The 14,882-nt window shown below is 46.3% G+C and overlaps 2 protein-coding genes across 2 annotated transcripts; one reads left to right on the top strand and one right to left on the bottom strand.

Moving 5' to 3' along the window:
- The first annotated feature begins 130 nt into the window (after positions 1–130).
- Positions 131–6,112, top strand: alg8 (ALG8 alpha-1,3-glucosyltransferase). Its single transcript, XM_060056042.1, has 13 exons — positions 131–266; positions 527–605; positions 1,025–1,218; positions 1,389–1,498; positions 2,137–2,204; positions 2,476–2,602; positions 2,756–2,859; positions 2,954–3,074; positions 3,596–3,735; positions 4,009–4,148; positions 4,999–5,096; positions 5,305–5,377; positions 5,630–6,112. Exons 1-13 carry the CDS (start codon positions 181–183, stop codon positions 5,859–5,861), a joined length of 1,572 nt encoding a protein of 523 aa, XP_059912025.1. The 5' UTR covers positions 131–180; the 3' UTR covers positions 5,862–6,112.
- A 166-nt stretch (positions 6,113–6,278) lies between these two features.
- guca1d (guanylate cyclase activator 1d) lies at positions 6,279–12,582 on the bottom strand. The gene is made up of 4 exons (XM_060056099.1): positions 11,881–12,582; positions 9,575–9,724; positions 8,746–8,833; positions 6,279–8,432 (listed from the first exon to the last, which is right to left on the bottom strand). The coding sequence occupies exons 1-4, from the start codon at positions 12,073–12,075 to the stop codon at positions 8,314–8,316; spliced, it is 552 nt and encodes a 183-aa protein (XP_059912082.1). The 5' UTR covers positions 12,076–12,582; the 3' UTR covers positions 6,279–8,313.
- Between the last annotated feature and the right edge of the window lie 2,300 nt (positions 12,583–14,882).

The raw sequence follows: 14,882 nt of genomic DNA, 5'->3' as shown, positions 1-14,882 counted from the left end.
CGTAGTAAAGGGTGGCCTACGGGACCACGCTGTTATTAGGTACGGAGACGGGTGTGTTTTAGAACACAATAATGCCTCAAATCCAAATGAAAGAAGGTAATAGTGAGCTTTATCGCTAGGTCATCGGAGACGACGACAACGAACAATAAAGTTGTGTTTGTCTATGATGACGTAGCTGTCATGGCGGCGCCCGTGGAAAGCTCCGGCTGGTTTCCTGCTCTAGCAATCGCAGTTTCTCTGCTGAAGTGTCTTTTTATCAACGCATAGTGAGTTAAATTATTTCTTCGCATATTCAACCCTTGTATTTGTTTCTTGAAAGGGCGGATTGAGATGTAGTCAATGCAGTTTGCCTGACAGTTAACAGTGTTTTTAGCACGTCAACAAGACCTGGTTACCGCCTTCATTCTGTTCAATGTGTTTTACAACTTGTTGTGCATACATTCTGGTGTAACTGTGGCCGAATAAGATGTCAATGTTGTTGATTAATTGTTTATGTATTTACCCATGACTTTACTCTGTCTTCCAGTCATTCGACGGACTTCGAAGTACACAGGAACTGGCTGGCCATCACCCATAGCTTACCGGTATCCAGGTGGTACTACGAGGTTAGTTTGGGATACACAAAGACATTCACAGTACAACCCAACTCGATATGCATCTGCTATCGTATGATATATGCAGCTCAAGAAATGTAGGCAGTCAGTCACACCATTCAACAACTCTGAATCCGGCTTAATACTATGTCCCATTTATTTATGTACAGGAAATCACTCAGGAAAAACAACTTATTTTATTGGACAGGTCTTATATGGAATAGCATAGTCTCTGTGACACACTATGTACAACAACAGAAGCAGTTCATGAGCCCCTCAGGAGATAATACTTGAGATTGTCTATTCAGCTGTCTTTTTCCGAACCTGTGAACAAGACACATCTGTGAGCTGCATACTATAGATGCCCACTGTGGCCAGTGGAGCCATTCTATGTTACAGAAGCATTGTTGGCCTTGTTTCCCTTCTTCCAGAACACCTCTGAATGGACGCTGGACTACCCGCCGCTGTTCGCCTGGTTCGAGTACGGCCTCTCGCAGGCCGCGGTGCACTTCGACCGGGGAATGCTGGTGGTGGAGAACCTGAACTACGCCAGCCCCGCCACCATTCTCTTCCAGAGGCTGTCCGTCGTCTTTGCCGACCTGGTGTTCATCTACGCTGTGAAAGAGTGAGTCTTAGAACGTGTATTTTGAGGGACCAACTCAACCAGTGGTTGTTACTTACACTGGGTTTGTTTCTATGTGCTGCTCCGATAGAAAGATATCCCATTGAGGAATCCAAAAATGTTCATGGACAGGAATCAGGGATCATTGTTCAGACTCTTGCCTCTCCCCTCAGGTGCTGCACTACTGTCAGAGAAGAGAAAGCCGCCAAGGACCTGTTGAGGCGTCCGTGTTTCGTACTGGCTGTGCTTCTGCTGTGGAACTTCGGCCTCTTCATCGTTGATCGTATCCTACACCCCCATAGGCGCGTGCGCACACGCACACACACACACACACACACACACACACACACACACACACACACACACACACACACACACACACACACACGGCCATAGGAGCAGGAACCTCCTGTTTCTTAAGGGACGGACAGCCGTGTCTATAAATGTGAAATACTCGTAACACTTCACAGAGGGACACACCTACCAAATATCTTGTCTGGAAAATAATAACATCTCATAGCTAGTCCCCCCCCCCCCCCCTCCCCACTTTGCTGTCTAAAATGGATTTCATGGAACATACATTTTTGATGCTTAATGCACACCTTATAACCTTTAATACATAATTAGAAGTCAAATAAGGACTCCTGTTGTCCATCAATTTGATGGTTTTGTATTATAACTTTTTGATGTGTTATAATACGTCAAAACACAAAATACAACTGAAAACAGCATACAACATGCAGTCTGTTGTCAATAGTTACTCATTGTTGAAAGTGGCCAAATGTCATGTCGGGCCCATTGTGTTAATTTTTTTAAATGACCCGATCAGAGAGGTGAACCTTGAATACAACTAGCTGAAGATACATGTCATCTTGATGGTGTCCCCAGGTATAACGTTGGTAGCTTTAACGTTTCCCACAGATATTCATTTCCAGTACAACGGGTTCTTGTTCGGCTTCCTGCTTCTCTCAGTGGCGCGGCATCTACAGGTGGGTGTCATGACACTGCATTGTTCACAAAGGCCTTGGGGCATGCCTTACTAATATTGAATCAATCTGATATCATAATAAGTGGTAGCCTTGGCCTACAGAGATGAATTAGTAGTGTCACCAACCTTAACTTAAACTTACTTTAACCGCGCCCATTGAGATTGATACTTCGGCTATGTTGTGAAAGCTAGCGGTACAGGCTTTCTTACAAATGAATACTTTCTGTAAGTAGCGCACTCTGGTTTTAACTTCACCCGTACCTGTACTGCAGGCCAGGCACCTGGAGGGGGCGCTGTGGTTCTCCATCGTGCTCAACTTGAAGCACATCAACCTGTATGTGGCTCCGGCCTATGGCATCTACCTGCTGAGATGCTTCTGTTTCACCCAGGACAACACAGGTAGGACGAGCTCTAACCTCCAACGAGCACACACATGTATACCAAAGCCTTGTCTTCTAGTTCAAGGTTAGGTTTTTCCTTTTTTGTTGTCAGGAAATTGGTTTTCTCATTGTTCTTTATCGTAATGTTGCGACCCCGGCCCGTCTTTTCCAGACAGCTCTTTGAGATGGAGGAGCTTCAGCCCGGTCCGTCTCGTGTCTCTGGGGGCCGTCGTCCTCTCCGTCACCGCGGCGTCCTTCGGGCCCTTCGTTGCCATGGTAACCAGATAACGGTAATCGAAATGCGTTCAGGCACATGGCGACACGGTGTGGTTTACCAGCGGTGGGCTGTTTTACCCCCCCGGCTCTCCAGGGCCAGCTTCCCCAGGTCCTGTCCAGGCTCTTCCCCTTCAAGAGGGGCCTCTGCCACGCCTACTGGGCCCCCAACTTCTGGGCCCTCTACAACGTCCTGGACAAGGCCCTGTCCATGTTGGGTGAGGCTATGGTTCAGCTGTATCCGGACAACTTCTCTTAACAGTTTATACGAAACCAGACACTTGGCCTTTTTTTTTCTCTGCTGTCTTTGTCCCTCTTTGTCTCTGTCTGTCTCTCTCTGTCGCTGGTCTCTCTGTCGCTGGTCTCTCTCTGTCGCTGTCTCTCTGTCCCTCTTTCTCTCTCTCTCTCTCTCTCTCTCTCTCTCTCTCTCTGTCCTCTCTCTGTCTGTATCTCTGTCTGTGTCTCTATCTCTACTTATCTGTCTTTGTCTGTGTCTCTCTGTCGGTCTCTCTCTGTCATCTCTCTGTCTGTATCTCTGTCTGTGTCTCTATCTCTACTTATCTGTCTTTGTCTGTCTCTCTGTCGGTCTCTCTCTGTTCTCTCGCTCTCTTTCTGTCCCTCTGTCTCTCTCTCTGTCTGTGTCTCTCTCTGTGTCTCTGTCTGTCCGTCTCGCTGTCCTTCTCTGTCTGTCCCTCTGTCTCTCTCTGTCTCTCCGTCTGTCTGTCCGTCTGTCTGTCAGGTGTGCGTCTGGGGCTGCTGGACGTGGCCGGTCTCCCCAAGGCGTCGATGACGGGCGGCCTGGTGCAGGAGTTCCAGCACGCGGTGCTGCCCTCGGTGGCCCCCCCCGCAGCGCTGCTCTGCACCCTGCTGGCCATGCTGGTGAGCTGCGGGGTGGAGGGTGGGGGCTGACTGCTGTCAAGACCGGGGACAGGTAGAGGGGAGGGAGAGGGTGTTGGTAGAGCATTCAAAGTGGTATCTTTTCTCTTTTATGATCCGAGGTAGGAGGGTTATGTTTTGGAGACAGCTTTGATGCTCTGCTGCAGGGATAGTTGGTCGGCTATCATATATTTGCGTGTCTCTCTCTCTCTCTCTCTCTCCTCTCCTCTCCTCTCCTCTCCTCTCCTCTCCTCTCCTCCCCCCCCCCCCCTCCAGCCGGCCCTGTGGTGCGTGTGGCGGCGGCCGTGCGGTGGGCGGGGCTTCCTGCGCTGCCTGGTGCAGTGCGCCCTGGCCTCCTTCATGTTCAGCTGGCACGTTCACGAGAAGGCCGTGCTGCTGGCCGTCCTGCCCCTCAGGTAGGCTCCGGCCACAGGGGAACACGGGCGTCCACCGGGGGGTCATGCCTTACACACCCGCCCTACAGCATGGATAACACCCAGGGCATCAGTGTACAGCGTGGGGCTGAGCAATCAATCGAATTGCAATCTCGATTTTCAATTCTAGCGCCAAAAGATCACAAAATTAACATAATCAAGTTTTTGTATTTTTTTTAATTATTTAAATTGTTTGTTTTGTAGAATTTGATTGACATTTGAAAATTTTCTTTCGGACCATTTTTGGTGAATTTTTTTAAGACGAAATTTTCTAAGTTATCAGTAACAAAGTGTTTTTGGGAGAGACATACTGAATAAATACATCATGTTTTCAAACTCAACAAATAACCGTTTGAATAATCGGGATTTCAATATTGACCAAAATAGTCGTGATTGGGATCCATAATCTACCAGCTCTAGTACAGTGTTAAGGCGTAGTTATGGTTCCACTTTGCGCAGCGCAAGAGGGTTTACGGACCCCGTACGTCCTTGCGGTCCCTCCTTTCGTCCACCGCAAAGGCCTGACGTGCGCCTCCCAAAAAAATGGAACCTTCCGTCGAGGCGACGCGGCAGCAAGGGCTGTGATTGGTCCGCTCGCTAAAACCCGACGCAGAACCAAACCAGGTTCACAACTACGTCAAAGCGTCTGGTCCTTGCGTTGTGTTGATGGAACCATAACTGAGCCTTTATTGACAACCCTGAACTGTTATATTTATGTGTTAAATTGAAACCCCAGTTTTGTTATCATTTGAACATTTGTCACTCTACGAAACAAAATCCCCACGCAAGACTATATGGGATCGGGAATATAACTGTCTTTCTCTTCCTCTAGTATCCTGGCTGTTGAAAGCAGACGGGATGCTGGGATATTCCTGATGCTGGCCACTACGGGCCATTACTCCCTGTTCCCACTGCTGTTCACCCCAGCAGGTACGTCCCTCTGCCACCTGGCTACTGCTGCTGCTGCTGCCATCCTGGCTCCATTAAACAACGGCTAGTGGGGAAGACCTTTCACCCCGTTTCAACCTGTTTCAAACATTGGGCAAGACCTGTCAAACCACACTCTAATTGAGTATTCAAAGGTTATATGATATATTAGTGATCAGTTACTGAACAAGCTGGTGCTGTCCTTCTCTAGAGTTTCCCATTAAGGTCCTGCTGATGCTGTTGTTCACCATCTACTCCTTCACTGCTTTGAGAAACCTTTTCAGGTGAGTCACACTTTATTATTATAAGTTTATTTTAAATGGATGTATACAAAGTCAGTTAATATTTATATGATTACTTTTGTTTTAATTTTCATATACAGGTGAGGGTACCAAATAAATAAATAAATAGATTAATAAATAAATATCCTTTATATGGTATGGAACTCATTGCTAAAATGAAATCGTTTAGAAAGAAATGAAAGAGTCCCTTACATTGTACATCTGATGGTTTACTACTGCTTCGTCTCACCTCAGTGGAGAGGGTTCCTTGCTTCATCCTCTGGAAGCCCTCTACCTTCTGGGCCTGGTCGCCGTGGAGGTCCTCTGCGAGGTCGTCTTTCCTCTGTCGCCGTGGCAGCAGACCCTGCCCTTCGTCCCCCTGCTGGTGACATCCGTGTACTGCGCCCTGGGCGTCTCCTATTCGTTTGTCCGACTTTACGTCTCCCTTCTGACACAGGAAGTTACTGAAAAAACCAAACGTCTTTAACAATGCTGCTGTGAGCGAAAATATCTAGTTCTCTTTAAAAAACATACATGCATTGTGTAGTGTTGTACATAATTTGTATAGAATTCTCATGAATCCGATGGGACTTGGTGTTGCTGTAGCAACCGAATCCTCAAGCATATCAAGGACCAGTGGTTGACGATGGATCAATGATAGGCAATTAGAATTATTTGCCATTTCTAAGAATCAATTTTATATTTGCAATTTTGTGATTAAATATGCTATTTGATACAGTTTCTTGTGAGTATTTTTTTTATCAATACAGTTATTTGCTGTGTTGTGACTTGCAGAGATTGGAGAAGGGGTGAGGAGGGGGATAAATACACATTTGCACATTCAAAATGTGGACAGACCATGGGGTTAGAGCTGTTCTCAAGGAAATAACCCGACACATTGGAAGATTCTTGATGAACTTTATTGGTAAGGCAACACAGAGCATGATTCATTAAAATCCACCATTAAAATGACTACTATGAACCTAATGCGCAGAGTTTTAAACAACACAGTCCATCTTACTTGGACAATCTCTGACGTCACAGTTTTTAAACATACAAATAACTCCCTTTTCTCATTTCTCCTTTCTCTTCTCAAGCGGTACAAAGGCTGCATTGTAAAAAAAAATAAAAAAGCCTCTTGACTTTTGTGTAGCGCTTAACCATTAGGTTAAGCTGGTTGGCTGCCCCAGATCTGGGTGACGTACGACTCAATCTCTCGTGTTCCGTCTGCATGTCCTTCAGTATTCGACACGGCTCATTTCCCCTTCAGTAACTTGCGCAAGAGACAGAAAATGCATGCGTTGACTCATCCTCTACAGAAGCCACTAGTCCATGTCAAACAAGTTCCCGTAATGTAATATGTAACATGAAACTATGTGCACCAGGCAATCCACAGAGAGAAGTGAGGGCAGGGTAATATCAATCAATAATCTGATCGATAAAAAGGGAGGTAAGTTAGATAGAGGAAGAGTTATTTATTAGTGCTAGTTTAAAGCTTGGTTCAAGCACGGTTATTACTGATTAATAGAAATTCTTGTGCTCTTATTTTCCGATTTTTGTCGTGATTCCACCTCTGCAAGCCAACCCCCGGTCTAGCATGTCAGAGTCACAACGTTTGACCTCTTATCGGTCTGTACAACTGCATACAGCGTATTTACTGCTTGAGCAATCAGAGCAAAGTTGTGTCGAGTGTTTGAATGCTTTAAGAGCATACGTTGTCGATGTGAGAAAAACGTCCATAGAATTGACAGCAAAATCATCCAAGCATATTGATTGACACTGAATGGTTGAAGGCTACAGTTCCAGCAGATAAGGGAAGCACCTCAAGGAGTCGTTCCACCATGACCCCCCCCCCCCCCCCCCCGGACAGGATCACTGCTGCCCGCTGAAGAAGCCTAATCTCTTTGGAGGGATTAGGCTGCCTAACCGCATTGTTAGGTTACATAATCAGCCCATCCCGTGCAAGTCAGCTCTATGGAACGGACAAGGGGGAAAGTAACACCAACTCAAGTGACTCAATTGAATCAGCTCCTTTTTCTTTTTGCGCATTGATTTGAGCTTTGGATTCAGTTTGCCAGTGTGCTCGCGCTCTTTCTTTACACGTGAGTTCACTTCGTTGTCCTTCCCAGTCTCTTTGATTTTGCACGTTTGTGAGTATACCTGCGGTACACCGCTCACGTTCCGTCTCCCCTGAGCTGTGTGGGGAGAAGTCCTGCCTATAAAAAGCTCCCCGCGTTGCTAGGAGGGAAGTCTATTGGCTCAGTCTGCTAAGGCTATTACAGCGTTAGGAGGATAAGAGACAGCACCAGCCTGGTCACCTCGTATGACGGAGCACAGTTTGCCTCTGAATGCTGTGCTCAGCAGCCCTTGGATTGGTCGGATTCAGACAATCGAATGACATTTAGCTATCAATTGAAAATGGGTTTGCATACTGAATAGGACAACAAAATACATTGTCTGGAAACAAGCATTAAGAAAAAGCATCACAAAAAGAGGGAGGCCAGACTAGGTCTTTTCACTAGGACTTTGTGATCGCTAATTCAAAACACTGGTATGACCCCCTTTGATTGTTTGGCTTGCTCTGAGAGAGTAGCATGGGGAAATTCTTCAACTTGCAGGACAGTAGGTCTGAAGCCAGTCACTGTTGAATTTGTTGTTATTTGCCTTTGACGTTGCCAATTTTCCAGGTTTCTTCTGGCCTTTTTCCTCAAACCTCTTCCGACGTCAACCCCAGTCCTTTACGATGTCCCCAGGCCTCCTTCTAAACACCAAAAGTCAGGCTTCCTCATGGAAGGGACTAACTAGACATAGGGTGGGGGGGGGGGCTTCGAAGTCCCTTGGGAAGGTTGATGGGAGAGGGAACTTCTGGTTAGTGTTCTGTGTTCTTGCCCTGCCTCAGCCTGCGTCCGCCGGTGCACCCAGCAGCCTTCTCAGCTCTTCTAGAGTCCTTCAATGATGATGATGAGGACGGGCGTCAGGTCCATCATGGTCTTCAGCGTCTCCATGATGTCAGGGTGGTTCTTGGCTCCCTCAATGAACTCCTCCAGGGTCAGCTCACCTGATGGGGGCGGGGGGGGGGGGGGGGGGGGGGGAGATGGGGTTATGAGCCACCCAGCCATTTACAACTCATTTTGGCATAACTCAGTAATTGGTTTTATGTAACGATAAAAAGTGTGCGGAAGTGTCCAATTGCTAATGTCATGATAAAACAATGATATATATATTTTTTGCTTATTTAGAACTGCCAATTGCAGCAGCATTGTTGTGAATTGTTGGTGAACTATTCAAAGACTTGGATCGATGAGTCTCTGGTGTATCAGTGAAGTGATAGGAAGAGCTGAGTGTCTGTGATGGAAGTGATTGGTTCTCACCTTCTCCTCTTGTGTCGATCCTCTCGTATATCACAGAAACAATCTGCTCCGGGTCAATATCCCTGTTCCGTGTGATGTCCTGGATGGCCTGGACAGAGAGAGGGAGAGAGAGAGAGACAGTCAGTCAGACAGACCGACAAAGGGACAGAATTTGAGCAAAGGCTGGGAAGACTCCAGGTGGGGTAAACACAGAAACATGTTATCTTATTACCATGGAGACCAGAGACCTCTCACCAACACTCTATGGGATGGTGTCACTTTAGGACTATTTTACAGGGCCAGTCACGCTATCCTGGAATGACATCCAAACCAATGGGGTTAACCCGCCCATAAGGAAGTGTTAGGCAGAGGCCTTTCCTGCTGTTTGATTGGATAAGCTCATCCAGGTTATAAGAGTTCCTTTAATTCAGTTTAGCCTGGTCCAATTTGATCTTGAAGGGTCAGGGCAGGGGAGTTCTGTATGTTTCTGTTTGAGATTCTGGATCTAAACTAATCTAGATCTAGACAAAGATAACATACGGAATTTACCATTCTATAAAAATTTCGGAATGACAACCTTCTGTGTGTTACCCAACCTGATTGATCAAACATCTGACTGATTGATGATTTGCTGTCCATTAATAGATTATATTATGTATCCAAAAAAAACAACAACAATATATATATATATATATATATATACACACACACATATATTTAATTATTTGATGTGTTCATCATGACCACGTGATTTAAGGGCAATAAATATCCTGATCTGTGTCTAGACAGCCACTCATGTGTGCGGCTGTATTCAGTTTGTAGTCTACTTTTGATATTATGAGGCTATTACCGAGAAGATGGTTTCTAATTCATCTCTGTCGATCTTTCCGTTGCCGTCCTGGTCAAACAGTTTGAAGTACCACTTCAGTTTCTGGTTGATCTCTCCCTTCAGCATCAGGCTGATGGCTGCTATGTACTCCACAAAGTCTATGTACCCATCCTGCAGTGGGGGAGGGAGAGGGAGAGTAGGGGGGAGGGGAGAGATCATAGGGGGGAGGAGAGGGTGAGAGAGTAGAGGAGAGGGACAGTGGGCGGGAGAGGGTGAGGAGTGGGGGAGAGAGACAGTAGGGGGGAAGAGAGACAGTGGAGGAGAGACAGTGGATGGGAGGGAGAGAGAGAGAGAGAGAGAGAGAGAGAGAGAGAGAGAGAGAGAGAGAGTGAGAGAGAGTTGAGGAGAGATGGAGAAGAAAGCAATAAAGAGGTTAGTTGATAATAAAAATGATATCAGTATAAAATATACATAATTACTATTTTTCTTTTATAACATCTGGATTCCCGGTTTGCCACCCCCCCCCCCCCCCCCCCCCCCCCCCCCCCCTGTATTCTAAAGCGTTTAACAGTGCATGCAGATTAGGCGGTTGAGATGAAGGATCTCAGTCACAGATGCCTGCAGGTAGGCACAAACGCTCGTGAGGGCGGAGTGGCTCCACGGTAGGTTGCAGATGGATTTTTTTTAGCAGAATGGAGGATTACACCAGGTTACACCGTTGACTTTTTCCTAGGTTGCTTAAACATTCCCACTGCTCAAATGTCTGCCAGAGGCGGTGAAGGTCCTCTTGGGTGTTGCAAATCTTCTATTGAAGGCTGGAGAACGGCACTGCCTGGGTTAGGGCTTCCATTCCCGAGGGATGCTGAGGACATCATATTGGAAGGCTTTGTATGAAACTTTGTATGAAAGCTCCAACCGAATGGAATATATTATAATATATGATAAAGCTCTTGCTCGTCCCGGAGAGAGGGTCAGGGTCACTGACCTGACCCGTGGCAACAGCTCTCTCCCCTAGCAACCAACAACCAACCAGCCCTTACCACAACTCATGAAACATAACATGCCATGTACAATATTTCGGGGAGTATTTTGGTTATTTATAATTTTTAATTATGATTTGTTTCCTTTGCGTTTGTATGAATAGTTTCCCGGATCATCACAATTAACGTGTAGTAATTAACCCATACTTAAATATTCATCTAAGATTCACCCCAACAAAACTGTATTAAAAGAAAGTATAAAAAGTATTAATGTAACCTGGTCCAGCCTTACTGTCAACTGATGCCTTTGCTGGCCTGCAGTATGTCTGTCTGTCCTTCAATATGCAAAATGCAGCAACACTTCTGCTATGATTTTGTGCGATGGTCACTGTGGTTCACCAAGTAGAAGTGTCCTTGATGAACCGGGCATGTACATCACTGCCCTTGGCTAGTACTGCAAGTTTGTGTGTGTGTGTGTGTGTGTGTGTGTGTGTGTGTGTGTGTGTGTGGGGGGGGGGGGGGGGCGTGTATGGGTTGTGCGTGTGTGCAGGTACACATGCAGACAGCAAAAAATCGACTTACTCTTGTGGCCCAGCAGGCTCCAGGATTTGCTATCTGTGCCGTAAGCCAATCAACCATTTAGCCAATATCAGTCCCCCTCTCTGAGAGCCTTAGTTTGTTCACATCTGCCACTCTTCTGTTTCCCTCTAACCTTCACATGCAGTCAACCAGCTGTGCATCCTGCATGAACGATCAATTCCAATCGGCTAAGAACCCAACCAACAACACAATTAAGAAACAATTAAATGACACAGAGTCCTTAGAGGAAGGTGACCTTAAATTGGCTTTGGGACTCCTAACCTTATTCTATACATACATGGTCATGGTCATGACTTCCCATGCATTGTCCTTCACAGATCTTGCTTTACCTGAATACCCCCTCCGGAGCTAAACTTATACAGCCCACGGCTCCTAACCTGGCCACCTCAGCGCTACTTAACCACGGAAATAGTTACTAGGTAACTAGAGAAGGTACGCATATATTGGACCAGAGTCCCCTCAAGGTTTCCTGAAGAAGATGCATGAGATAGGAGACCCTTTCATCCTAGAGCCTACATAGTGATCATATGTAGGCTCTAGCATGAAAAGGTCTCCTAAAAATGTATAGACAATAGTTTTACCACAAAGGGAAGACTTTGTGGTAAAACTATGGTCTATGGCTTTTTAGGTCCATGGTCTATGGTCAATGGCTTTCTCTTTACCACAGAAAACACAATGCATACAAATGCACTCAATGCATGTGCCCTCACATGTGCACATGCATGTGAGGGGTTTTACTGTACGCACCCCGTCCATGTCGAAGGTCATGAACACCTGGTCCACGTAGCCGTTGGCGTCTTCAGTCATGCGCTTGAGCCCCAGGATGGCCTTCAGCTCGAACAGGGTGATGAGCCCTGACGGGGACTCCCTCATGAACTTGTTGTACCAGTGGTGCATGTCCTCCGCCAGGATATCGTCCAGGTTAGAGCCGTGGTTCCCCATGGCTCAGCCTCAAAGGGGTGGAGAGGCAGAGCAGGATCACAAAGAGGGAGGGAGGTGTCACACCCTGCTGCCCCAAAGTGTCCAAAATCAGGGGGGTCCAAAATCGGCTCAGCGGTCGGTCAGGCTTCTTCTCCGCTCGGTGGAAGCGGAAGCCCGTGGATCTTCTTAGGACGGCCCCCCCGTTCGGAGCCGACCTCTGGGCCAACTGGTTTAGCGGACGGCCGTCTACTTCAGCCTGGCGGTGATGGAGTAGAAAGAAAGAACGCAGAACATGAAGAAGAAGAATATCAGGTACAGAACAAAGAGGACAGGAGGCAAAGGCCGGTGCATGGATGTGGACGGCATCTGGTTTGTCGAGCTGGCCCGTGTTCAGGCTGCACAGCGAAGCAAAGAGCAGGACTCAGGAGTCGCTAACCCTCTTAATTCCACCAGGACACTGTTGACACAGGACAGTATAACGCCCTAACGAGATAAGACCGCTGGCCAAGAGCTTTCTGCTTTGGCCGGGCCGGCCCCGCCTAGAGGCTTTATAGCGAGCAAGAACAACGATGAGGGAAGGACGGTTACATAACACGTGCCTTTTCTCTCCTGCTTTGACCTCCCAATATCTGATTAAATATGTTTAAATAGGGCACAGAAACATATGTCATGATGAAAAGATGGGTGTTAATCTTTTAATATTTCCTTGTTTTTACTTATCTTTATTAAAAGGATCTCACAAATGAGACTAAAGAACAAGCAGCCGCCGTTGCAGGAACAATGCTGTCCGGTATTGCGCGACAGTTTGGATGAGATCTCATCGCTTAATGTTTATTAATGTGCTGACTGTTGGGGGATCAGCGACATAATGGTACATATCCATTGACTGCCCTGAAACGAAGCATACAAATTACAAACTGGATGCAGGAATACTGCACGCTGTCGGTTTAGCCAATATAAGAGCGGGAAAGAGTGGGCCTTGGATCACATGACAGGAAGTGGATAAGCTCCACAGAAGTGAAGACAGTACCTTCTCAGAAACCCGTTGCAGGTGTCGGAGGCCATGAGAAAGGAAAATCAGACAGGATGATGGCCAAAAGAGGAGCAGACAGACATTGGGGAAGGACAACAGGAGGTGGGCTGAGACAGCTGGATCAAATGTCCCACGCAGAGCACAGCAGCGCCAGCTAGTACCGGCTTACAGGATTACTGACTGGCAGCGTGTGGAAACGCCACACTCAGAAAAAGTGTGTTGTTTCGGAAAAACTAGGTCAGAGAAGGACTGTAATGAAAAGGGGAGGGGGGTGGGGGATATATCATTTTTTACATAAATACACACCCAAATAAGAGAGAGATAGACAGATGGAGAGAGAGAGAGAGAGAGAGAGAGAGAGAGAGAGAGAGAGAGAGAGAGAGAGACAGAGAGAGAGAGAGAGAGAAAGAGAGAGAGAGATGTAGATTATGTCAATGCGTATTTTCCCCTGAATGAATAAAGGTTTTGATTGATTGATTGATTGATTGATTGATTGATTGATTGATTGATTGATTGATTGATTGATTGATTGATTGATTGGTTGAGGGAACACACTTCATTATGGGTCTTGGAACGGTAGCCGGCCTTACCAGGAACAGATGATCCTGGGCTGCGGTGTAATTTAAACATTGATGGTGAAACACGCAAAGGACAGCCAGCCTCAAGGCGATCCGAGGTCAACCCCGGCTCCGTTGGTCTCCGCCCGGGGTCAACGGAGGAGGAGCCAGAACCTCTCAGGCTGTCTGGTGAGGTTTTGACCCACTAAGCTACCTTTATATACGTCACATTAGTAGATTAAAATAGGGGCTCATATCTGATGCATTCTCTCCTGGCTTGAAATGTAGTTCTCTGAATCCCTTACTAAATTCATAATCATATTATTCCATGTTAATTAAGAAAGAAAAATAGGAACAACAACTCCACCACATTGACTGCCGTGATTAAGCTTTGACATGAGGCATTCTGATCCAGTGGGAGGTTCTAGGAGAGCCTGCTCCGTCAGCCTGATAGCAGCCGGGCTGGGTGGGGGTCAGCTCAGGATTCTCCTCGCTGGAGGGGTGCCAAGGCAGGCAGGCTCTGCAGGGTGGAGGGGGTGGAGGGGCTGGAGTAGGGGCAGGCCAGAGGGATTATACCCGGCCAGTGTGCCAGGAGCTCAGAGGAACATCCAGGGACACGCAAGGAAGGAAGGAGGAGCATCCATATGTCCCAATCTCATATTGTCCTTTTTTTATTTCATTGTATATTTGATTCTATTTGCGTATTGGTGTTTTATTCATTTGTTCACTCTGACTGCCAAAGCATGTTGTAAAAGTGTGCTGTATAAGCAAGTATAGTATTATTTTCTGGGGAGGTGGACACCTGAGTTACTCAGGTCTTATGTTTTTATAAGTGAGACAGAGTTATGTTCATTAAGGAAGGATCCAATGGGAAACTGTTGGCAATAATGTTTTGTGAAAAGAATAATTGCGCCAATGACAACAGAATCTTTCACATTCAATATCGTGTCCTTTTACTGTCAAATATAAAATCCAAACATTCAAAGCATTCATTGTTTAAACATGGTCGAAATATTGAGTCCAGAGCTCTGCTGATCATAAACAGAAGCCTGAGTAAGCAATTAGGTTAGGACATATATGCTTTAGGAATCAATAATCAATAATACTTAAAATAAAAATAATCAAAATACATTATCAAACATCCACAAAACCAAATTGTACTGGCTTCAAAAAAGAAAAGAAAAGAGAGACTGATTTCACATTGTGTAGCAGACAACAAAAGACTTCTGGTATTACAG

Source organism: Gadus macrocephalus, chromosome 7 (genome assembly GCF_031168955.1).
Source record: "Gadus macrocephalus chromosome 7, ASM3116895v1".
Taxonomy (NCBI): Eukaryota; Metazoa; Chordata; class Actinopteri; order Gadiformes; family Gadidae; genus Gadus; species Gadus macrocephalus.
Note: the sequence above shows the minus strand (reverse complement) of the source record. Positions and strands in the feature narration are given on the sequence as shown.

Bases quoted from the DNA above. Each gene is read 5' to 3' on its own strand.
- guca1d (XM_060056099.1), bottom strand. From the start codon at position 12,075: ATGGGGAACCACGGCTCTAACCTGGACGATATCCTGGCGGAGGACATG. The intron at 9,725-11,880 runs GTGCGTACAGTA...CCCCCACTGCAG, and splicing joins TGACCTTCGACATGGACGGG to GATGGGTACATAGACTTTGT. The intron at 8,433-8,745 runs GTGAGAACCAAT...CGCCCCCATCAG, and splicing joins GATCGACACAAGAGGAGAAG to GTGAGCTGACCCTGGAGGAG.
- alg8 (XM_060056042.1), top strand. From the start codon at position 181: ATGGCGGCGCCCGTGGAAAGCTCCGGCTGGTTTCCTGCTCTAGCAATC. The intron at 2,205-2,475 runs GTGGGTGTCATG...CCTGTACTGCAG, and splicing joins CAGTGGCGCGGCATCTACAG to GCCAGGCACCTGGAGGGGGC. The intron at 2,860-2,953 runs GTAACCAGATAA...CCGGCTCTCCAG, and splicing joins TCGGGCCCTTCGTTGCCATG to GGCCAGCTTCCCCAGGTCCT.